This window comes from Camelus dromedarius, chromosome 15, assembly GCF_036321535.1.
Source record: "Camelus dromedarius isolate mCamDro1 chromosome 15, mCamDro1.pat, whole genome shotgun sequence".
Taxonomy (NCBI): Eukaryota; Metazoa; Chordata; class Mammalia; order Artiodactyla; family Camelidae; genus Camelus; species Camelus dromedarius.
Genome location: NC_087450.1, coordinates 43,650,815 through 43,676,029, shown reverse-complemented (window position 1 = coordinate 43,676,029; position 25,215 = coordinate 43,650,815). Strand labels below are relative to the sequence as shown.

The following is a 25,215-nucleotide window of genomic DNA, read 5'->3' as shown; positions in this document are numbered from 1 at the left end:
GCTGGTCTCCTGACTGGAAAGTACAAGTGGAAGTGTGAGTCCTTCTCTCTCACACCCTCATGAAACCTTCACTTCCACTGGGACATGTCCTCTAGGTCAATGAACTTGCTGGACCACTACCACCTCTGAACCTAAGGGCCAGGTTTGATGGTTGTCTACACTATAGTTGGCTTGGCCTACATACAGGTTACCTAGTCTATTTTTCTGAGGGAACTGTGTCTTTTGATCTTTGCACACAAGCCCAGGGACCTCTTTGATGGACACATTTTAAAAACAGAAATAAATAACTCTTCAATTCATCATTCCCACCTCTGAAAGCAGGATGCTTGGAAAGCTGGTATAATTTGAGTCAACCATTCAGGCTCAGTCATCTCTTCAGAAAAGTTATTAAGAAAAGTATAGAAGAAACCAGATTGCAATACCTCCTTCTGTTTGTGAAAAGCATCAGGAGAATATAATACCTTAGCTGGAATGCTGCTGCAAACTAACATCCCTTCGCCTATGAGACCTTCTTCCTCCTATCTTGGGAGCAAGAAAAATCTGAGCCCTTAAAAATGTCACCCAACCTCCCAGTCCCTCATTATGGGCCATAAACAGAGATTCAAAATGGGAAAAATAAATATTACTGAGTTAATGTTCTACATTGAATTGCAGTCTTTCATGATTAGAGATTAATTAAAGGGAGACCTTCCATCAGATTCATATGTCTAAGACAGTTACTTCATCTCCATGGCAGACACCTGGTGTTCTCAGACCTGGAACAGAAATGCCCAGCTTGGGTAATGATCACATTGTCTCATGGCTGAGACAGCTTCGGTTTTAGGACTGTCTCCCTTTTCCCTCCTGGAAAGGGAAATGGAGCAGTGTGAGAAGCTATGGTGATTTCTGAGAACCAGGGCAGGTGCTACGCTGGGGAAGGTTCCAGCTAACAAGGTTGGCTTGCCGCGGGCTTCCTATCACTGCTTAGGAAAGCTGGAAGCCCCTAGCACACTTGCACAGAGAGGGCATTAGCTCTGACAGAAATCCTGCCAGTTCTTTCTGAAGGACACACTGTCCTTGAGGGAAGAGCCAACGATCATTCCTCACATGTGCCCTGATTTTCACTGTCAAGGAAACCACAGCCAGATCAGGGATCCTTGCCAACTTCTTCCTTAGCAAAATGAATGAGGAAGAGTTGGGGCTCAGGAGAGTGGTCTGGAGGCCTCCCAGAGGCTGGGTGAGGCTGCTCTGGTGGAGACGGAAGGTAGAATAGAGAGCGTGGGAATGGAGCCGTCCTAACATGTCATTTGTTCTTGTTAATTCATTCATCCCTTTATCTTTCATCCACTGAGTAAATCTTTATTGAGGACAACTTATGCTTTAGGCATTGGACCATCGTGTGAGCTGGTGGGACACATTTTGGTGAGTGGGAGTGGGAAGGGGGAGGAAATACAGAACTCTAAAGAGAAAGAAGGACGGGAATTTTTGGAAAATTTCCTGTGCCAATTTGTAACACAGGTTGTCTCACTGAGTCCAAGTCCATCCCTGTAAGGTTGGCATTGTAATGATTCTTGTTTTACCACAAGAAATAACCAGTGCTTAGAGAGGCTGAGTTAGGTGACTGTTATGTGCGGCTCTAAGCTCTTTCACTGTGGTGCACTGTCCTCAGAGAGCGTACCATCTAGATGGGCAGGAACTCATTTTCATGGCTGCTGGATGAATCAAGAGTGGGCAGACTCTACCCAAAACATAGACTAGTACTAAAAATGAAGTAATTTTCTATGAGAAGCCATGAGGAGTGGATGCTCTAAGGCCAGTTAGTGCCAAATGAGCAGCTTAAATGATGATGCTGTGGGAAGTGCTCCCAGATGCTGCTGTGGGATGAGATGAGAGTTGTGAGGGTCCCTGATGAACAGGTGGGGCTAGGACCGGTGGAATAACCATCCCTGACCTCTTCAGGGGACAGCTTGTTGATCTGGTGGGCAGGAGTGTGCGATTTAGTCAGAAGCCAAGATGGGCAGGCAGATCGGGGCAGAGAAGGAAGGCTTTAAGTTCTTTGAACTTGACTCTACAGGTGATAGGAATCTTGAGCAGGAAAAAGATGAAGAGGTGCTTCCAAAAAACAAATCTGACCATCACAGAGCCCAGGCTGGGTTTGCCTTAGGTCATGATCTTTTGCCAGGGGAGACTATGGTGTGAACCACAGAGACACACACACGGTTCTGTGAGGCTCCGAGCCAGACTCAGGACCACAACCCACACCCAGAAGGAGTGAGTGTTAGCTGGAACACCTTAGAACTTTAAAATATTTAGAGTTCTTTTTCTCCTATGAAAGTCATTGCTGGAACTCTTCCCATGAGGGCCCTTATAAAGGAGCACTGATAGCTCTCCCTGGGGATGGTTCAGCTGGAGGCACAGCCAGACAACTGGAGTCAGGGGGTGTGATAATATGACTATATTATTATTATTATGATAATTATGATTCAAAATATGAGAATATTTTGAAACACCATCTGAGGTTTCTTTTTCCTGAGTTTTGTAGCCCCACTCCCTCACCCTCCTCCATTTAGAGAGCTGCCACTGCCTTCTCCAGGCACTACCTTGGAGGAGGGAGTGCAGATACACTTGAACATACAGCTTTTCCACAGTAAGATCTGGACTTTTTGAAGGTGAACCAGAGCTTGGAGTCAAAAAATTGAGTCTTGAGTATGTGGAACCAAGAACTGATAAGGCCCCCAAACACAGGCCTTAAACCACACTGGTGAAAACCGCAGAGTGAGGCAGAACGTTCAGCGGTGGGGAATAGACCCCACAGATTGGGAACAAAGAGACAATTAGAAAAGGAGAGCAAGTGAGTAGCTCTGCTGGGGCAACAAGCTCTGTGCATTTCCTACCTGGGACTTGGTCTGGTTGGGGCATGGGAAAGAGACAAAGACCAGAAATGTTGAGGGGATTTGCAACCTGGATTAGCGCTGGGCTGCTTCAGCAGGGCGAGGAGAGTGGCATGGGGCAGCTGGGAGGGCGAGGGCAGAAGGGGGCCCTGAACCCAGAGCAGCATGGGAGGGCATCAGGAGTCTCAGTGTCTCCCTGAGGGGCCTGGAGGTAGCTGAGAGGGTATGGGCAGAGCTGTGGAGGCTTGTGGATGGAGCTGGAGTGACCCATGTGGACCAGAAGGCCTGCAACCAAGGACTCTTTCAGCCACACTCACGGGCCTGGCCCGATGGCCAAAGACCAAGAGGGAGTGAACAAGTCTCTTGGGGGAGGCCAGAGTGGATGGCTCTTTCATTACCAGATGGCACAGAAGTCTTCCCATTTTTACTTGCTTTCCAGAGGAATGGGAAGGGCAAAGGGGAGATTTCTGAACTATCCAAAAGGGGTAAAGAAAATTCCTGTTCAGAGCTGACTTTAGATTAAGCTGTCTGTCATACATGGAAATGGGGGGGGGGCATTCTTCTACGAGCCAAGTTAAGTTTAATTTTTAATTTTTGCACGTGGATTGCAAAATTTACATCCTCTCTGTGATGTTTAAAACCCTTTCCAATGGAATGATTCTCTTACATCATAACTGGCCTGGATTTTCTTTCCCAGCCATAGCTCTCTTCTTAGGTGTGCCCTCTTCCTGGGCTAAGTGTGCCTGGCCCTCTCTTTGAAAATACAAGCTGAGATATAAGGTTCCAGTATGCTTATCACCCATTCAATGCTTTATCAGGATGCCATGCATTCGTTTCTTTCAATTAAAACCACTGATTGAGCATCTGGTCTTTGCCAGGCTGCATGCTGAATGGTGAGGATCTGGGATGGGGCTTCCTGGGGAGTGGGGAAGAGACATACATAGATGTTAAAGTCATCTTCTAATCTTTCCAATGCTGAGTAGTAGCAGGGAGAGATGGAAGGAAAAATAGAATAGGATGTAAAAAGTCACAACTTGGCCATTTGGTAATTTTAGAGCCCTAACTTCTTTGGGCCTCAGTGTGCTAATCCGTAAAATTAGAGGGATGGTGGGAAGAAAGACAAAAAAAATTCCTTTAGACCCTGTACAGATGCTCAATTATATGAAACTTATGATTTTCAAGAGTGAAGAATTGTAGGGTTAGCTGAAGCCCCAGAAGGCAAGAGAGCTGGTAGAATACAGTGACTACAAGTACATTTGCTGTTCGATTTCCTGTAACATCCGCAGAGCGGTGGCCAAGTCCTACCTCAAGCAAATCACATGGAGGTGAGTACATTGCTGATCACCAGCCTGGGTAGTTCTGGCAATGCTGGGGACCCAGGGAAGAAGTTTCTAGATGGTGTGTACTGGAGGGACTACTCTTGCAATACTAACAATAATAGTCATTATTAGTATTTTGGCAAGGGAGAATCTGGAATTTAAGCTTATACTGTGGGGTGTGTTTGTCTTTGCCTATGCTTACAAAGTAGAGCGTCCCCCTAAAATGGCATCTGAAACCACCTGAGATATTGATACATTTGCCTTGTTTACAATTTTTATCTGCTGATCTCAATTTTCCACTCTGCTTTGCATTCATAGACACTTTCCTCACCTCTCTCTCTTGATTCATTTGTTTGCTCACTCATTCAACACTCAACAAAAATTCACGGAACCCCCATAGTGTGCTAGGCTTTGAGCCAAGAACTGGGGATGCAGAGATGAGGTGTAAGGCTTGCAAAAAAGCAGAAGTCAAACAGGCTGTGGGACTTGGGTGATCCACCCAAGTCCTGTGAAGCCTTGCCAGAGCTCTGTGGCCAGAGCCTTGGGCTACCACTCACACCACTTAATGGAGTCATCTGCATGGGACCCCAGGGCTGGGGTTGGGGGTGTGGTGGGAGGAGTTCTACATCTGACAAAAGAGCCCATCAAATGGTAACTGTGTGACCCTTTTTCTATTTTTTGTCTCTGAAAAGCAACAACCAACCAGTAGAGATGGGGGAAGCTCACATGTCAGTAGAGCTTCTCATGAAGTTGCTCCTGATAATACAATAACATGGAAATGCAAATAAAGATTTTTTACAACTAAAAAAAGCCCAAAGAGTTTGGGTTCTTTAATAAAGTCTCCAGCCTTGGTTCCGGAAGCCTGGATTTCTGTTGTGGAGTCCAGTTACTAGGCGGTGGGGAAATGGGGAGCCCAGTTTATACATCTGGACAGATACCAGGCAGAGAGATTGCACCTTCCTTAATCGATGCAAGCTCAGAACCTCCAAGTTTGGCACAGAAGAATTTCATGGTGGGGGCAGTGGCTACACCACACAGCCTTTGTTCCCTCCTGTCCTCTTTTCTTCCCTCCCTTCCTCCCTTGTTTTTCTGAGACTTGTCATTTCCTTGGAGAATCTTGTGGATCACTACTGCCATCTTCCATCTGGTCTCCAGAGTGATATTTAAACTGTTTAAAACCCTGGCTAACCCCCAAACAAAACTCTTGGAGCACAACCAAGGTAAGCTGGAATGTTCAACACGACTTTCCTAAAGACTGGGAAAGGCGAGGGAGAAAACCTCAGGTGTGAACCATGAATTTGGATTCTGTGCTTTGCTGACCTCAGGAGAGAGGAGAGTTTTCCCAAGCCTCTCCTTCCCAGCTTCTAGTGTATTCTCATGTGCTGAGTGCAACTTCAGCTCCACAACCCAAGAGATCACTCCAATTCCATTTCTTGACCCCCAGAGGAAAATGCCAGACCCTCTCATCTACCTAGATCCTTGCCTTTGCCAAGTGATTGACACCAGGAAAGACTCCAGTCTGAGGTAAGACCTCACTCTTAACTAAAGATGGTGCTTTTGCCCCTGAGGCTCTCTTTAGGATCATCACGTCCAAATGTCCCACAAAAGCCTTCACTGTTCATGAGCATGTATGCGCCTCTGTGTGTGTGTGTGTGTGTGTGTGTGTGTGTGTATGCACACGTGTGTGTGGGGAGGTGAGGTCTTCTAATGAAAGAATGACAAGTATATGAAGAAATGGAGGAAAAACAGGAGAAGGGAAAAACGGAGGAGAGGAGAAAAATCTACGTTTGGAATAAGGAAGGAATGAGAAGACTCCATGTGTGCCCCCCGTGTGGCCAGACTGACTGTTTCAGCTGCTGTCCACGAGTGTGGGGCTTCAGGCCTGTGCCTAGAGTGAGTGCAGAGCAGGCTACACTGATAATGGAGGTGGCCACAGTGATCATATGGCCATTGCATGGCTCAGTTTTCTTCCCCTCTCAAGGAGAGGAAGAAAGTTGAGAAGAGAAGAGGTTAATAGAAAAACAAAGACAAAGACATCCAGAGTCTGGGAGAGACAGAGGGAAGAGAGACTGAGGGCGGGGGGATGTAGGGAGAGGCTGTCCACCGGATGCCAAAACAAACATCTGAGAAGGGAAACGATCTGTCTGTCTTTACTTATTATTAACACAGAGTAAAGAAATGACAGGAATCTGAATCGAGGAGATGCTCTGGTGTTACACATAGCCACAGGTAAGGGATGGAGAGAAAGGAATGGGGAAGGGCCAGAGGAGGGGAAGAATGGCAGAGAACAGGCCTCTGACATTAGTGGATAGAGGAGAGAGAGAGCATGTGACAGCCAGGGAGCAAAAGTTTGTGTCTGTGCACTAATAAGAAAAAAGATACTTGTCCTCAGATGGTAAGAAAAGAAGGAAAACGGACACCATTTCTCCTTGTAGTTTTCTGCTTTTGTTCTAATCCACATAATGTAATTCTAGGCATTTCTCAAATCAGCTTTATACACTCACAGGCCCAAGTCCATGGGACAGAGGCTTAGGGCTACTCACAGGCTCTCCTCGACCTCTGGGGACTGGGTGCATGGAGCTTGCTCCATTCCCAGCCTTCCCAGTGACCAAAGTGACTCTCTCCGGGGGTCCCTTCTACTGCTGTTCCCAGCTGTGACAGCTCATTCGTCAAGTCCTGCTCTGCATTCCTAAGCCATAAACCCACACAGACAGGCTGCCTCCTGACCTAGACTTGGGCTGCCTGTCCCTGTAGCACTGGGGAGCGCATCAGAGCCAATGTTTTCATTATATTTATGTTTCACAAACGATTGAAAGGATCAGCTTATAAAAGCAAAAGAAAGTTGAGGCATTCAACCTCTCTGGGCCTTTTAAGACAACGGACTTATTATGTCCATGTGAATTTCCAGGAAGAAGCCTCTAATTAAGGCTTATTGCCTCTCAGCAGCCACTGGCTGGCAATGAGACTTGTCCTTCCTGTTCATTAGAGCAGAAGGGTGTCCTAGTGGGGTTGTAGCCTCACAGAGCCTGTGCCACCTTCCGGCCCACTCCCCCAGTGAGCTCAGGAGGATCCCAGTGCTGCCGTGACGGCCCCATCACCCTGCTGCGTGTGACTTGGGATTCAGACAGGATATTACCCCGGTGTTCTTGAAGGAAATGATAAGACCCTGGTCTACCAGTTGCATGAATGATTAATGAGGGGTAATTAGTCAATGTTTGTTAAGCGTTTTATAGACACAAAATGCTGGCTAAGAGCTAAATGAAAAAGCAAAAGAAGCAAAAGCCAAAAGACTTTACATCCACCCCCATATTGCTCATAGAATCTGAGAACATTGGAGCTGAGTGAGGAGGGATTTCAGAGACCCCCGCCCTGTGGTTTGCAAACTGCATTGTGAGGCTTTCCAGGCAGCTGCTGAGCAACCGATACCTGTGTTTTCTCCCCAAACAAATCAAAACAAAGAAGGCTAGCCAAAGTTCCATAAAAACCATGTTCATGGCATCACTTGAGAGAGAATGATCCAAACCGCGAAACAACCATGAGTGAAAAGATAAAAGCATCACATCCCGGCAGTGCAGGGTCTTATCCTTCCAGTCTACGCCCAACAGTGAGCCAATGGCTCCTGAGCCCATGCTCACAGTCCTCCACTCCAGAGGGCTTTGCCATATGGTTCTCAAGTGCCTTGGGGGAGGGGCTCTGTCCAGGGGTCTGAGAAGAGAGGAAGTAAAACGTCCCCTAGATCTTCAGATAAAGGTTTAGTACCCCTCCCTGTACCCTCCTTCAAACAAAAACAAAACAAAACAAAACCAACTCAGATCAATTCTGTCCTTTGGGAAATTTAAGAAGCTTGAGGCCAATGCACAGGGGACTTTGCAATCCAATATTTGGTTAGTCTGGCCCTGGCCTGGTACCTAAATTTTAGTAACTGAGCCCTTCTCTGCCTCATTTGGTAGCTTAGGGTCCCACTGCTGGTCTCCAGTGTGACTTGGGTTCTGCCTGTCATTCCGCCCATCTGTAGCTTGCACTGAGAGGACACCTTCCCTTTGGCACCAGCTTTCCAGTGGGTGATCCTGGAGTGGCTGCACCTCCTTATCTTACTAGTGTCCTCTGTCTCCCTGGAATGGTGCTTCACCAGTGTGCCCTTTTATGTTCTCCCAATGGCAGAGAGGGGTGAATCTGGGGTATCACTACAAGCAGGAAAGGTATTTAAGCCTATGTTTTATCTTAAATTCGCGTGCAGCTTGCTTGCATTGGAGCCCAATATATAATATAGTGCCCTGGTAGTTTTAATATAAAATGTCCCTTCACTCTCATCAGGAAAGATGTACCATGCTGATTCTGTGGGTTTGGACACTCCCGAAAATCACTATATATCCTCGAGGTACAAGCGTCCAAGTGGCTCCACTTCACCTCAAGCCACTGGTTGGATCCTGGCCCCACCCAATTTGCCCACAGACAAATGCTTTTAGCCATTACCTGTGTGGACAAGGCTCTGGACGCTGTGCAGCGAGCCTGATCCCAGATCTGTGGGGCAGAGTGCTGAGAGCAGAGACATCCTGTCCCTTCTCCAGGGAACTTCCTTAGACGTCACCAGTCCCCTGAGTTGTACAATTCACTGTTGTCTGGTTTTTCCTGATGACTCATACTAATTGTATGCATCATGGTTAATTAACCATTGCCAAGACCACAGGACCCCACCACCACCAGGACACACTCTTTGGACTTAGGGAAGAGTAGAACTAACCCTGTTTGATTCCTCACTAGGTTCCAGGCATGGTGTCACGTAGGCACAGACACTAACATATTCAAACCCCACACGGACCTTGGGGCAGGTACCACTGTCTTCATTTCAACAGGTGAATGATCTAGTACTGCAGGATTTAATGGACACGCAGAACCTAAACAACTCAGTTAGGACTCAAATCCACGTTTCCTTTATGCATAGTCTATCCTCCTCCCACTACTCATGATGTGGTGTCCTTTGCTTTTCTTTCTGTTGCATTTTTCCCCCATTTCACTTGTTATGGCCCCTATCAAAGAAGGAAAGAAACAGAGGAGGCGAGGTTGGAATACACCAATTTTGTCAGCTGTTTCAGGAAGATGGAGAAGGTATGGGTGAGGCGTGGATTGAAACTGAAGTCTAAGGTGACATTTCTCTGATCATCTCCAGAATTAATTTATCTGGGTGCACCCTGTTTGCGCAGGAGCCACAGGTTTTAAGGAATGGCTACAGAGAGGCCTTAGAGACCCGAAGAGGGAACACAGCTTCACCAAGCCCCTCATTCATCACCAGCTGGAGCGAGAGTCTCATTAATAACTGGGGCTTAATCCTCCACATTCAAAGAGACTCCCGTTACCCAAAACAATAATTTTTTAAATTACCCAGACGGAGTGGCAATCGCATATTGAATACTAAGGATGATTTAAAACTAATAAATACTTTTGGAAATTCCTTGAACATTTTAATGAATTAAAAGTTATGAAATATTTATAAGCAGTAACAACACCATTTAGTACCATTAATAAAATAAATACATTAGTCAGAGAATGAAGTTCATTACTATTTTACTACTAGACATTGATGTCAATGACTGAATATTGCTCCAAATTACTTGTAAAATAGACCAATTATTTTAGTGTGATTAATCTTTTCAATTATTTCTTTTATGTAGTTGTAATTTGAAAGTAATTTTCTTTTGGGAGTTCAATGACCTCAGCACACTGGTTCCTTATTTATTTATATTTAAAACCCTTTTGTGTCTGCCCCCATTTCTGGGTGATTTTCTATGGTCAAATATTTAAAACAGTCGTCTAAGCAATCATTTTTTTCCTAAGCACCTTTCGGGGCATTTCTAACTGGCTTTATTAGTGATTATGAGTAAGCCATTCCAAAGCACGGTAGTCTGCCAACAGCAGCTATACATCAGCAGGGGAAGGAGGGGCGGACTAAGTGCGTTTCTGTCCCACCCGCTGGGAGCTTGGCTGTTTTAGACTCCATGCTTCATCTGCCTGAGGAAACAGTGGGATAGGCAGGTCAAAGGACTTTTAGGCTCTTCGCTGGCCTCCAACCATCCCCATAGGATTAAACAGTCCCTCTCCTTTATGGGGCACAATGGATTCTGTGCACCTGGTCACAAAGGAAAAAATGACTTTATCAGAGATAAAAGCATAGAGAAGCAGCTGCCTTTGAAATCAGAATGTAGATCTGGGCTGTCAGGGTCTCTGTTGGAAATGGGGAAACCTCCTCCTTGGCCCCAGTGGTTCAGACAAGGCCCAGAGTGAAAGTGAAAGGTAGACTCGGTTTAGATTCCAGTTAGAGAGAACTCTTAGGATATATTAAGGAATTATTATTAAAACTGCTATGTGTGATAATGATATTGTGGTTCTTTTTTTTTTTTTTTTGAGTCTTTATCTTTTAGAGAGGTATGCAGAAATGTTTATGAATAAGATGATATAATGTCTGGGATCTAGAGAAAGCAATCTGGGAAGGAAAGAGTGCCGTGGTGGACTACAGCCAACTTGTACTCACTGGCAAGAGCTGATTGTTAAATTTTCAGGAATTTTGTGAGCTAGCTGGTAAACAGTTATTATTGAAAATTAAATTCTATAAATTTACAATTAAATAAAATATGTTATTAAAAAGGTAATACATTAAAACAAAAAATAAGTGAAAAGTGGGTGTGAACTTGCAAACATATTCCCTGGGCTTGTTGTGCAGAATTATTCAGTCCTGGTTCCAGAATAAGGTAACTTGGCTCAACCAGGGGACATGGGAGAGAGAAGGCAATGGTATTTACTGTGCCAAGCACTGTGCTGGGGCTCTACACACAACATCAGTCTTAATTTCCAAACAAACCTATAATGACATATTACTAGCCCCATTTGAGAAAACCCAAACTCATGGATAAAAAACCACTCTTCTGGTAAGGGATGGAGCTGGAATTCCACACTCATTCTGTTTGATTCCAAAGCCTGTAATCTCTCTTTTGCATCATAACAAGAAAACCTTTATTCAGTCCTTACCGTGGGAAAACCACTGTTAGTTGTTAATTGGGATACAGAGATTTTTCAAAAAGACACGGTCTTTTTAAAAACAGAACCTAGCATCTATTGAGCAAGACACATAAATAACTCTGGAAAGAAGTAGGCCATTCTAAAACAGAAATATATGGAGCCCTAATTCTGAGCTGAGCCTTCTTAGAGAAAATAGTATTTGAGCTGAGATTTGAAAGAAGTACAGGACTGGGAGAGGCAGCTATCAGGAATGAGGGAGAGGGGGCATAGCTGGAGAAAAAGCTTGAGGTGGGGAGGAGTCTGGGGAAATATGAGTGTATCTTGGCTAGATGAAATCCTCATTTTAATGCTTATCTTTTAAACAGTACAGTCCACAGATAATTATGGGCGAGATGTTTTAGAAATAGGGTGTTAAGGAGCATGTTTGGTAAACGGGGTTCACCCTCTACCTGGAGGACACAATCAGAACTCAGCGAGGACACTACGCTGTGGCTCCAATTTCTCCTTGGCTTTTCCTTCCAAGCTATAGCTCCCACCACCACAGAGTTGATTCAGTCCCTTGAAGTGACTAACCCAGGTGGTGGGCCCCCTGGTGCTGGTGTCAGGTTGGCAGTGCTGTGGCTCTCATCACCCGCTTGACATTTGGCTATCATTGACATGAAACATTTTGCAGGAGGTGTCAGAAGAGCCCATGTATTTCTGTGAATAGTAGTTTCTCCATGAGAAACCAAGAGGCAGAGAGGGAGCAGCTTCATTTTTAAAGGTTTCAGGCCAGGTGAGGCCAGAGAAGCAGGTAGCTCAGGGCATCATTACAACATATCTCCACAGCCCTCTTCTCTGTTTATCCTCACAAGGTCAATTTCAGGACAGCCACTGATACACTGTTATTCCTATTTTAAATTAAAAAACAATCAGTGTGCCAGTTCTGGAGGAGACTTTTAATGTCCCTCTGATCTACAAAGTTGGCTAGTCTATGGAAATAAGAGGTGGAAAGGGGACTTAAATCCCTTGATTGCTGGTTCATTGCTCATTGTGTGGTCTTTCTGAGAAACGCCTATTGCAACTAGTTTGGCAGAAGACATCCTACAAATAAAACACCTATTCAATACCTCCAGTGCAAATTAAATGTAAGTCAGGAATGCCCTTTGGAGAGCAGTGTTTGTGCCAAGTAGAATGGAGATCTTAAAGCCACCACACCAAAACCCAGTTCCAGAAGAGAAACAAATTTATATCAGTGTCACTACGTATTCAGTTTAGCATCACTTGGTAAATGTCTGTCAAATGAATGAGTGAATGCATGGATGGCTGGATGGACGAGTCTGCTACACACAGAGCTTTCTGCTGGCAGCCCCAAGACAGAGTGCCATAGCAATCTTGGTTTTACAAGCACAGACTGAGGATCCTGCTGTGGCGCTGCTTGCTTTTGGAACAGAAAATGCCCAGTTTGGGCCAGGCTGCCAGGAACCCATGAGGTTATCCCTCATTTTACCCAGCTGGATTCTGGAGCCTACTCTAGAGGCTAATTGGTTCCACATGGCTATCCGAAGATTAAAATCTGTCCATTTAGTGTCTCTCATTTACTCCTGTCCCCTCTTGGTCTAAGGAAGACATCCTCCACTGCCCATAATTGTTTTTGGTAAAGTAAGAAGAGAGAGAGGAGACAAGGTTGGGAGATGCCACACATTTTTTACTGGAAGCATTCATACTAGTTCCATACTTAGCATCTCAAAGCCAGGCACAGTGATAAGAACCTAACTTGTAAAAATGTCCCATATTCCAAGTACAACAGCCTTGTGCTTAGTCAATCATTTAAAGAAGGTATGGTTAATGTAACAATTTTTGGCTATCACATTTTAAACTAGTACAGAATAATGGGATCAAAAAGCTGGAGTTAATAGGAGAGTTAAAAATCAGACTGTCCAGTGGTTCTCAAACAGTATTTCATAAAAACTGATTTGGAGGGTGTGTCAAGGGCTGTGGTTTGAGAACAAAAAAAAAGCAGCGCCCCAGCAGGATCCTCGTGAAAGAGAAGGGGAACCTTGGTGACCTACAATAAAATGCATTCAGGCTTACCCAGGAGCCATTTGAAGCTCCCTGATGTTCACCGATGAGGGCCCGCTGTTGATCAGGGGTGGTGGTCCACTTACACTGCCTTTGACAAATCTGGGCAGGGAGAGGGAAATTCCTAATTGGTTTCCTGGAAAAACTGAGAACTTGACAACCATGAGACGGAGGTAGAAAGCACACTGGGCTAATCAGTAATTTAGTGTGTCAAAGTTCAAGGTAAATCTTTGGGTATTTGTGCATTCAGCGCATTCAATTTCCATATGAAGGAGCCAGATTAGATGCTTTCTGGGGTCCTTTCCAGCAGTGACCTTACATAGGTAGCATCAATATGTGGTAGCTAAGAGCATGGATGCTGGAGCCAGTGGGCCTCCATTCCAATATCAGCTGTGAGACTTTGGGTAAATTTCTTAGGTCTCTGTGCCTCAATTTCCCCATCCATAAATGGGAATGATGATAATAATAATGCATATCTCACAGCATTGCTGTAAGGATTAAATGAGTTAATGAATGCAATGTGCTTAGAAAAGGACCTGGCACATAGAAGGTGCTAGGTGGATGTCTGCAATATGCATCTTTATGAGCTGCTCAGAGGCACAATGATCCTTTTCAAATCCTTTCCAAGATGCTAGTGCTACCTACTTTGATATGTGTTTTCCCGTCAGCTCCTCTGAAAATGAGGACCCTGATGAGTGTCCTGCACAATCTTATTGCTCTGGGTTTTCTGCTGAAGAAAGGTCTTTGTGCAAGGGTTAAGGGTTCCCCGGGAGCCTGGACATGCGTGTCTCTAGGGGCTGACAGCCCTCCCACCAGTGCTGAGTATACATACTGCTCTTTTAAGATGAGGGGGAAGCCTCTTCCAAGTAATTTCTGCTCACTGCTACATTCTTTTGGGAGTAGTAGGGGAATGGCCCAAAGTTATAAAAGCAGGAGCAGCATATATCAATTGATTGATGAACCAGTCGGTCAGCAAGTATTTACATCGTGTTTCTTATGTGTTTAGCACGGTGTTAACTGTCCCCTGGAGAAATAGAAGAAATGTAAGACAAGGTTCTGAAACTCAAGTTAGGGTGCCAAAATGACTAATTGAGAAATAAGTATAAAACAGCTACTAAACTTAGATGCAAAGAGTAAAGTCCTCCGAGAATTCTTTAGCTGCGAATGATATTCTGGAGGGTTTGGGCCGCAAGTTGGATTTTTAATGATGAGTCAGTGTTCAAAATGGAAGGCCTGGGACCAAGTAGGCTATTTCTGGCATAGTTTATAGAAACGCAGCCTAACACGAGAACAGGAGGTGTGGGAGAACGGAGGGCATGACATTGGATAGGTGTGGAGAGGCCAGATTGTAAAGGACCTTGGAAATGAGGCAGAGACACTGGGGCTTTCCAGGCAGGATTGAGCAGTGGTGAAAATATCAAGGTCAGAGTCAAGATGGTCCTGATGTTAATCCCAGCTCTACCATCAACAAGATGGGTGATCCCCAGTCCATCATTTTCCTGGCCCCAGGAAATGAGTGAGGTGGTCCACTCTAGTTCACATATTTCTGATATGATAGACAATAAGAAGTTACTAAAGGCTCATGGAAGTGCCACAAGGAAAGGGAATTTGGGGGAGATTCATCTGGTAATGTGTGAAAAATAATGGTATCAGGGAGACCAGTTGGCCGTTGCTGAAGTCCCAGTATGCATATATGAAGGCCTGGATAAAGCACATGGCAGAGAAAATGAAATGAAGTCAGAAGGATAAATTTGAGAAGCAGTAACAGTAGCATCTAGATAGCAGCAGACAGACAGCAAGACAGCCAATAGCCTAGAGCCCAGGGCTTGGCCCTCGGGATGCAGGGATAAGACGAGGAGGCAAAGATAATTCTAAGGTTTCCAGTAATAAGTAAAACCCCAGCCTTTACACCTTCCACTAAGGCAGCAGAAGGTAATGGACAGAAATACTGGCTTGGTGATCAGACTGATTTGGGGTTGAGTTTGACTCTACCTTTCCCTAGCTGAATGGCTATGGCAACTTTAGAAACTTCTGTGAGATTCAGTTTCCCCATGTGTAAAATGAGGACAACAGCACCTACTTTACAGTATTATTGTAAACCTCGCAGGAGATAACTAACACAGGAAAGGGATCAGCACGCGGCAAGTGCTCCACAGATGTTAGCCGTGACTGATTATTAACTGAGCACCTATCAACTGTTACACGCTGTGATAGGTGTCGGAATTCAGAAAGGAAAGAGGTGTGACCTCTGCCCTGATGGCACCCACAAATAGATATCTTCTCCTATGCAAGAACTGTCACAACATCCCCTGTAAGGCTTCTCCAGTTGAATTAAAATGGCACCTCTTTTCATGCGGGACAAGGAAGGACTGTGGAGTTCTATAGAAAGTAGACCAGACATCCTGCAAACCTATGTACAGTCCTGGTAACATGTCACCAGTCCTCACCTCCCTCAAAGATACTACTTCTCTCCTCCTAGCTCCTCCCCTTCATGACCTAACTAAAGCAGTGACCTCAGAAAACACAGATGTCTGTCTACATCAAATAGATATGGGTATGTCGCCAAAACAACTCCTTCCCTTTAAATATATGAGGGTAGTTTTAGGATGCTTCTTATGTTTGCCATTTGTCCACACCAACTGACGTGCACCTGATTTTGTTCCATTATGGGAAGAAGAGTTAGAAGGTCTCAAGAAACACTGGGACCACTTTATACTTCTGTGCTCTCTGACTTACACATCCACAGTGGTCCCTTCACATCCCTTGGTGGCCACAGGGTTCCAAGTCAGAGAAGGAGTGCAGAGGACACCTGCTTCCTCATGGAGACCCTCTGTTCTTGGACTTGGAGCCTCTGAAGGAGCTAGGACAGGAGAACCTTCCCAAGTCTCTTGGACAATCCACTTTCCCTAGGGAATCAGAGGTGGAATTCTTTTCTCCCTCCTTAAGAGAGTGTCCTGCCAGAAGAAACACTTTCTGGATCATTAGAGAAATTTAGAGAGGTCAACTCTCTTGGTTTCATAAGGATAGAGAAGCAGGAAAGAAACAGGTCTTTTAAACTGTGCAACAGATCATTGCAAATGTAACAAACTACGGAGGAAGAATTTTGTAGGTGAAAGGAAGTTGTAGGAGTCAGGGAGGAAAAATATGCACTGGGTGAGATCCTTCAAACGTGCAAAGAAACTTTGCAGGAGTATTTGTGGCTGGGCTTGATACCTGGAGTTTTGCAGTCTCTTAGTCCCTTCTCCTGACATTGCTCAAATGAGATTAGGTCAGTTCTGGGAACTGATATCTTCTCCCTGACACATTTCTGTTAACTGGCTCCATTTCAACACATGGCCTCTTTTTGGACGGTACACAGACCCTTGACATTTGTGAGGATTGATGATGTCCAGAGACGCTCACAAATTCCCAAGTTCGTGAGTGCAGAAACATTTGTACAAGCTCCTGGCTTTCTCCCAAACCACATGTTTCTTGTACAGTGCCTCACAGCACAGGCTAACCACCTTTTCAACTTGAACTAAAGTTCAATCTATCATGTTATGGTGATTTTTCTTTTTCCCACACATAAACCAGTTTTGATTAAAGGAAAGAAAACCACTTTGTGAAAGTTCTTGCGAGACCAGCAATGAATGAGGAGCTGCAGCAATGTAAGGAGCTGGGTGGTCAGTGGGCTCCCTACCTTAGCGAGTCCCTTTTGTACACCAGCTCCAGAAGCAAAACCAAACCTCGGCATGCAACAGATGGCTGTGTGTTATGGGCCTTTATGGTTGTTCATAAACAGTCTACATTGAGAAGTTAAGTCTGGGAACACCACAGGCTTCCCTCCTGTCCATACTCTTTTCTTGGGCCTCCCAGACCACAGGTTCCACAGCACAGGTGGGAGCTAAGAGGTGGGCACAGCAGAATAGAGGTCATGAAAGCAACTTTTTTCCTGAAGCTTTGCATAATTCAAGCCCATCTCCCATACACTCCATATGTGGGAAACAATAAAGGATGTTTATAATTATGACCCTCGATTTTCTGAAGAATCAAGGGAAGATATATGTAATAATGATCTATCTCATCCTGCTCACTAATCAGACTTCAAGCAATGCCTAGTGAAAGACACATATTATATATGATCTTGAAAATAGGAATAGAAGATCAAAGACTCTGTAGAGGGAGGGGAAAATAAGCTTATCCCGAAACTACACAGGTATAATTATTGTGATTAAGTATTGCATTTAGTTCAGAGTTTCCTGGCAACAAAGGCAAAAACAAAACAAAACAAAAAAACCCATCAAATTACTCTTCAGGAGAGAGATGCCTTCTCTTGGTAATAAATCTTGAAATAAATTCACAATGTTGGGCTTATACAAAAGGAAGTCGACCATGCCCTAGTGATTTTTACCAAATAAGCAAAAAAATTCACATATAACCATTTCCCATATTGTCCCTTAATAATAGCTTAAATCAAATCATTAAAAATACTTAGTTGTAAGTTTCACCTCAGGAAAAAGAAGTAAAATAATAATCACTATCAAGTTGGTGGAGAGAGGAGTAGGTAGAGATATAGGTGAAACAAAAACGGCAGAATGTTGATAATTGTTGAAACTGGGTTGAGGATATATGGGGTTCATTGCACTATTCTGTTCACCTGTATACATTTGAAAATTTCCACAAAACAAAACAAAAACATAGCTGAAAGCGTGTGGCAGCCAGGGAAGTTAAGCTAATGTGTTATCTAACAAAGGCTGTATTCTGTTTGATAAAGTTTTAGGTTAAGCAGATACAATGTTATACTCAATCTTTGAACATTGATCTTCTGGGCTATGGAACACTTGGTAATATTCAGGATCAGCCCCAGAGCACTGTAGACTTCTATATAAGTGTGTACGTTATCAGCTAATCACGGTGGCAAGTTATTGACCCACTTAAGACAACAAGATACCAAGGAGTGGAGCGGAAAGTCAAGATTCAGATACCTTCACTGCAGTTCTTCAGGGCAAAGAAGTCCACTGCAGACAAGCTTCGGTTTCCACTCGAGATGTATTCCAGGGCCACTCGGAATGGGTTTTCTGGGCGCCCAATTCTTCCTTGCAGCACAGTCCAACTGGTTGCATTGGAAAGCAGAGGGGAAAAGCATACAGAAATAGTGGTAAGAAGCAGGCCTAACCTGCAGAGAGGTCGTCCTGCCCCTGCACTGACTTTAGGGCCCACATTCTTCACGGGTACCAAGAAGTGGAACCGTAAGTGGTTCTGAAGATGGTGACTCTGACAGCAACACACACATTTGTTTCCTTCTTGTCCAGGTAACTCAGAGACCCAATTCTTAACCCTCCTATAGCTATTGGTGTTTCTTTTGTCATACTTTTTAGGCAACTGCAGACCTTTAGACAATTTCAGTAGCTAGTCTTACAGGAAACGAATATATATATACCTGAGCAAAGCTGCCAGAAGAGTGAAGAAATCATCTTCAAAACATTTATCAGTGTATTCATAATTATCTCTGGAATGAATGCTTCGTTTTAGAATTTTATCTGATACCCAAGTCTCAGAACCCTCAGGTTTGCTATAGAGTTACTTAAGGGAAGCTAGCAAGTGCCATTTATTTACTGCAGGAAAATTAAAGTGCACTGAAGCATGTATTTTGGGGTAAAAGTTACCTAAGATTGATGTGGACTCTGCAAAAAGGTGCAAAGGGAAGAAGGAAGCAGGTCAAATGGTGAGTTCTGCATGTATCTATAATCAAGGACACTGACACCATTGGAGAACAGAGAATAAGCTAAATGAACATTTTTACACCTCACTCAGGCTATTAACCTCTTGGAATAGCCTCCTGTCACTGATTGGAACATCAAATTTACTTTCCAACATTGATTCGGGTAAATATATATATATAGTGATTTTAACAATTTTGTGTGGAGAATGGAAATTACCTAGACTATTTCATATTTTCTTTCCTTTAAAAAACAATTTTATTGAGGTACAACTGACATACAGTAAATCACATGTACTAAAAGTGTACAATTTGATGAATTAAAGTGTATAAATTGATGAGTTTTGACATATGGCTACACCCATGAACTCATAACAATGTTTCACAGGGTCTTACCACTAGATTGGGCTTAGGTATGACACTAGTGCTAAGGAACTTAGGGAAAGAGTAGCTTTCTGTTGAAAAAATTTTTTAAAGCATTGTCCGACCCCAAGTATAAAGTGATGCTGTTCATTATAAAAAATATGAAAAATTCAACCATTCAGAAAAGTTGGTAAAGGAAAGCAAAAATCACCCAGAAGCTCATCCAGAGACAACCATGGTGAAAACCTCCATGACCAGCTTTTTAGCTACAGTTTTATGCAAATAAGGTCATGCATACAATGTTCTCTGTGACTACACTTTTGCCACTCAATGGTATGTCATGTGACAATAAATATAAATTACATGATCAGGTCAATGATTGCATTTTTAATGACTTGTGATTGCTCTTGGTTTTTCCTCTCTATGATCATGCTGAAACTAGCCCTGTGTACTTATGTAAATATTGCCTTAGACAAATTCTTAGAACCTGGGTGAAAGTGTATGTACATCTAAAACTGAGGATATTGCCGATTCTTCAACAGTGAATCAGAGGGCCTATTTTTCTATTTGCTTGCTAACACTGGATCCCATCAAATCTTTTCCATCTGCTAACTTTCTGTGATGAAGGCACTGCCTAAGGCAATCAGTGGTCTTCAGTGGGGTGTTCCTGGATGGCAGTTTTGTGTCTCTGGCCCTGCCATGTTGCTGGGCGTGCAGCCCATGGAGCTCAACTCCTTGTTGGGAGTCTGCTGAATGAAGAAGGCAGTTTTGTTTCTTCTCCATGCTCTTCTGTAGTTAATTCAGATCACTGGGGCCAATGCCTCAGCCATTTAATAAAAGTGTATGAAATTTCCCAATAGATGCTGTAGAAGGGATTATTGCTGTTGTAAAGTTTGTTCTGTTACTGTACCCAGCAGGATTTCTATACAAAATAAAACCAGTGCAATTGAGTAAGGAAAAAGAGGACTTTCTGTTTAAATGTGGGACTATCAAAGAAAAAACATATTTGAAAAGAAAATGTAAATGAGGGGTTTTTATGAAAAAAAAAAAAAAAAAAAACAAAGAGAGCAGAATTTTTCTTCTTCTTCTGAAAAATAAAGGACCCTATTTTTGAGGAAAGATGGTGGTGAAAAGCATGACTATTCATATTCTTCCAAAATCGTAGCTCTCTGCTCTGAGGAATGATGGATTTTAATTCCAGGTACACAGTGGCCCTTGACAATGATTTCCATTTCTATATTGGCACTAGCCCTCTGGATAAATGTGTCAAGAGTTTTAGGAATTAGTTTCTGAGTTACTGATGCAATAACTTTTGTCTGAAATTCTCTGGCCTCCCATAGTTTACTGCCTCAACTTTAATAACTTTCAGAGCAGTTGCCAAACGTGATTTTGTAACCAGGGAAGTTGGGACTGAAAAAGGGCTTATACCTAGGGTCAGATTTGTTTAAGAGATGGCAAAAACCCTGTGAAAAACAAATCCAAGCTCTCTTTCCTGTCTGCCTCCATTTTCTCTGCTTACATTCCAGTAGTCATGAAACTCCCTCATTAGGGTCCTGTTTTCCTCTTTGGCTGCTGGCAACTCTACTTGGGCTTGCAAGGGGAAAGGTTTTGTTCTAACCCAGAGTCTCCTAGAAACAAACATGCAGCTGTTTGTTACCACGTGCTGGGATTTGTGGCCCTCTTAGCACTGGTGCTTCAATCAATCAATAGGACAGTGTCGGGAGTCCTTCTGGGCTTCGGGAAGCCAGAAACACGGTATGGACAGCCTGTCACCATCCATTATCTTCCAGTTGTCTCTCTGGAGCTCTCCACTTCCAGTTCTGGCTCTGCCCACCATTTATTTGCCTGATGACTTTGAATAAGTCACTTTACTCTGAATGCCTGAATTTTTTCGATGTTTTTTGATTAATTGTATTCTCAACCAGAGAAAGTGTCTCCAACTTTGTGTGAATTTGCTAAGAAAAAAATTGACTACATATTTTTGCTGAGAGGCTACATCATAATTAATAAATTAGATTTGTGAATGAATGATTAATGAATAAATTGGTTTGTGAATAATACCTGGAGGCTGGAAGTAGTATATACAAAGGCCACTAAGTTGGGAGCTGAGTCCCAGATTCTGGTCCTAGATTTGCATGGGGTAGGGTTAGTCCCTGTACCTCCTTGGGCTTCAGTTGCTTCACTAGCAAAATGCGGCCACTGAATTAAACGTTCTTCAAGGTCTCAGACTGATCTGATGCCTGTATTTCTCTAGCAGATCACCTGCGTCCTAGCAACAAAATACTTTACCGTAACCCCTGAAACTGCAATGGACTGATAACAGTCTACAGAAGGTGGAATAAGAATGATTAGTCAAAGAATTACAGACGTATTTCTCCAAAGAGACTCAGTTCCACCCCCTTAGAGAACTGGAGAGACTTATTCGAGGTCACACATTTGGCTACCTGCAGACCTAAGATTAAAATCAAATATATGATTGCTCCTAGACTGCAAGAACAGGAGACAATGTGACCTATGAATCAGCTGGTACATTCGGTCACATTTCATACCACTAGAATCACAGAGATAAAGAAGGGTATGTCTACTTAGCATTGCCACAGGGAATCACCAGTCTGAGTTCTGAGGATAGACAGGCCAGCCAGATAGTGAAATACCTTGTCAGAAAATGCACACAGGAAACTAAAAAATCATCAGAAAGTCTGACATGGAACCAAAAAGAATCTCTAAGGTTCCCACTGCTCCATCCCAGGTTAGTCTCCACATGTTTATAGGAAACTGCCTGGCACTTCTGATGTGAGGCAGGCTGCTGATGAGACTGAAGGGTTGGCAGCCGTGTCTCAAAAGAATGAAGGCACCAAGTTATTTTCAGTCCAGAATGAAGGGGCACTTTTTGACAGCACTTGAGGGCCATGAATGGCAGTTGACAAGACAGAGGAATGTGTAGTACTCCACTGCTGTGCGATATTCCAATAGGCATGATGTTGATGTAGGGCTGGCTCACAAAAGTGAGCCCTCAAATCTACATGCTAGTCAATGGGATGCCCTTCTGAGTTGGTTTTACCTGCTGCAGTATCAGGAGGACTAGATTCAATTCTCAGCCCCAGCGTCGACTAAGTCAAATGATTTAACTTCTCTCATCTCCTGTTTCCTTATTTTTAAGGTGGAGGTCGTAATGTCTAGCTTGCTGGACTGCTATGAGGATTTGTCTGAGGATGTACACAAAGGGATATGCTTCTTGGGGGCTCAATAAGTGGGAGCTATTCTTCCAGAAGACCAGAGCTTTTTTCATGGAATGGCACTGGCCCATGAAACTCTCTGCATCTCAACTCACTTACGAGATTCAAGTGGGAGAGGAATGCAGGTAAAAGAAAGTGAGAAAGGCATTAACAACGTATGAATAGCAGCCACCTTTTGCTTAAACCAGAAAAAATTTTCAGTTAAAAGAAATTAGGTTGAAACACCCCCTACAACAAAATATATTAGGATTGGACTATAATAGCAGATCAACATTCTTCTTAGAACCCTCTAAAGGCCCCCATCTCACTTTGGAGGGAAATCCTCTTGTTTACCTTTGCATCTTCCCGTAGCATGTGAAAAGATGTGAAAAGATTTTGATTAGAACTTGTTGAATTGAATTCCACTTCTCAGGTATTTATTGGTGCACTGTTGCACACTAGATAACATACTAAATGCACTGGGGATCCTAAGGATTTAGAATTTAGCTCTGTACTCTAGAAGCTTACATACTAGTGAGAAAAAGTATACTGAATTTGAGAGTGAATGGCAGTCATAGAGGAGCTGAGTGAGTGGCACAGGCACTAGGTGCTATTGAAACACAGAGGGCAAAGTGATGTCCCAGATCCAGCAATCAGCAGAGGTGTAACCTGAGGATGGGTCGTGGAGAAGGGGCAGAAACTGGGGAAAGGGCAATGCAGAAAGAGAGGCTGGCATGAGCACATCAGCAGAGGGCATGCAGACTGTGTACTTGGAGAACAGGTGGTTCCGTCTGGTGGGAGACAGGAAGGAGGTCCCCTATGTCTTACCACCCTCCCCACAACCTCCACTTCCTCAAAGCTAGGGTGATGGATCATTCATCAGTGTGTCTCCAGTGCCTGATACATTGCAGACACTCAACAAGTATTTGTTGGATGAGGGGACAAATGCATGAACAGATTTCTGTAAAACAAGACAAGAATCTGACATTCTCGGTCAAAATTTATATTGTAGTGGAGCTAAGTTAATCTGAAAGTTCATGTCAATTCATTATCGTTAGCTGTCATTCATTCAAGTGATAATGATGCCTTCTCTGTTAGGAGGAACCTAAGGACTAGGGACTTTGGGGAGTTAAGAGAAGTTCAGGGTTGGGTCATCATATACCTCTTCACTCTCCATTTGCCCACAAGCCCTATCTTTAAAGGGGCAGGCCCACAGAAATAGCTACCAAATTAGCTTTTGTCCATGAACCTAGAACCCAAAGAAGGAATCAAAGAATTATAGTAACTGAGACATGGAGGGGACCTCAGTGCTCAACTAGGAGAGGTCCCACCTGAGGCATGAATGTTCTCTACAACAGGGGCCCACTTATAACCAACAATATGAGTATTAACAGCAGCAGCAATGCCAATAATAACAACAACAGCACTAATAATATGGTCAACAACCACAGTTAGCATTCACTGGAAGCCCATTGCATATTCTGCTTCCTAGCTGAGTTTTAAATCCAGGTTTGTGTGACTCCATAGTCTTAATGAACACCATCTTAAATTCCCCTTTTAAGCTTTTTGAGGTCAGAAACCACATCTTTCTGAGTCTTTGTTTCAACTTCTGGCCCTGGTGAACATGGCTGGGGACCTGAAGCTAAATGATGTGGTCATCCTCATGTTCTGTAGTGGTCATAGGGTCAAGTCAGGTGGCGACTAACTCTGTCGCCGAGATAGCCAAACTCAGGGGCTGAATCAAGGATGATGGAAACACTATAAATTGGACAATCAGCCATGTCCTTTCCACACGGAGCTCAGTCATTATTATTATTACCGAGCATAACACTGTCAAGGCTCAGTCCACACAGCTGACATTCCCCCACATGTCCCTTTGCTAAGACTCTCTCTTGACAACTGTCCGGACTCAGGTGTGAAGCTGTGAAGATCCGTTAGAAATAAGGAGCTGACTGAGCCTGTGGGAGCTTGTCTAGGTCAATAAGGAAAAAAAAAAAGCCAACTGCACTTCTCTCCCTAATCTTATCCTAAAGGATAAAAATACACATAACTTTCAAGTTTTTTTAAAAAATATAGACCTTGTAGTAATTCTGCAGCAAATATAAACCATTCAGCACTATTTTTTATTGTTTCCATTAAATCAGCCTGCATTTAAAGCATTTTTATGGGAGATAGCAGGGAAAAAAATGTCAGATCAATGTAAATTTTACCGTAGAGTCCTTTGTTGCTAGTTAATTTTCTGTAATAATAATAACACTTGGTATGTGGTGTGGGGTATTTTATCCAAGTAGCCTTGGCTTTGTTATTCCTTGCCCTTCAAAATCTCCCAGAAGTTAGATGTCTGTGCCCTTGATCAGATTTGGATGGAAACGAAGTTGTAGGTTGATTCAGGATGTGGTTCCCACCAGCCCACAATGGAAGGGAGCTACCCTGAGGCTGAGGGTGCCCTCTGGCTCTGCTGGATGGGAGCTGTGGGAGCAGAGGGTGCTGAGACAGGGATGGGCTCCCTGGGGCCACAGTGGACTTGGTTGGGAGCTTAGCATTGGCGGCTGGAAAGCAGTTTTGGTTTTTATCAGAGGTGCTATATGGGTGATGGGATCTGGAAGGTGGCCCAGATTTCTGGAAGTGGGGGCTAAGAAAATGTTCCCCAAACTGTGTTTCCCCTAATTCTTCTGTCA

The 25,215-nt window shown here is 43.7% G+C and overlaps 1 protein-coding gene across 1 annotated transcript in view; it reads right to left on the bottom strand.

The window, feature by feature from the left end:
* The window catches only part of ALK (ALK receptor tyrosine kinase), a 679,224-nt gene that overhangs the window by 168,134 nt on the left and 485,875 nt on the right, over positions 1-25,215 (bottom strand). The window contains exon 5 of the mRNA XM_064494637.1: positions 18,226-18,353. Within this exon, the coding sequence (XP_064350707.1) occupies positions 18,226-18,353 (128 nt within the window). The remainder of the gene's footprint in view (positions 1-18,225; positions 18,354-25,215) is intronic.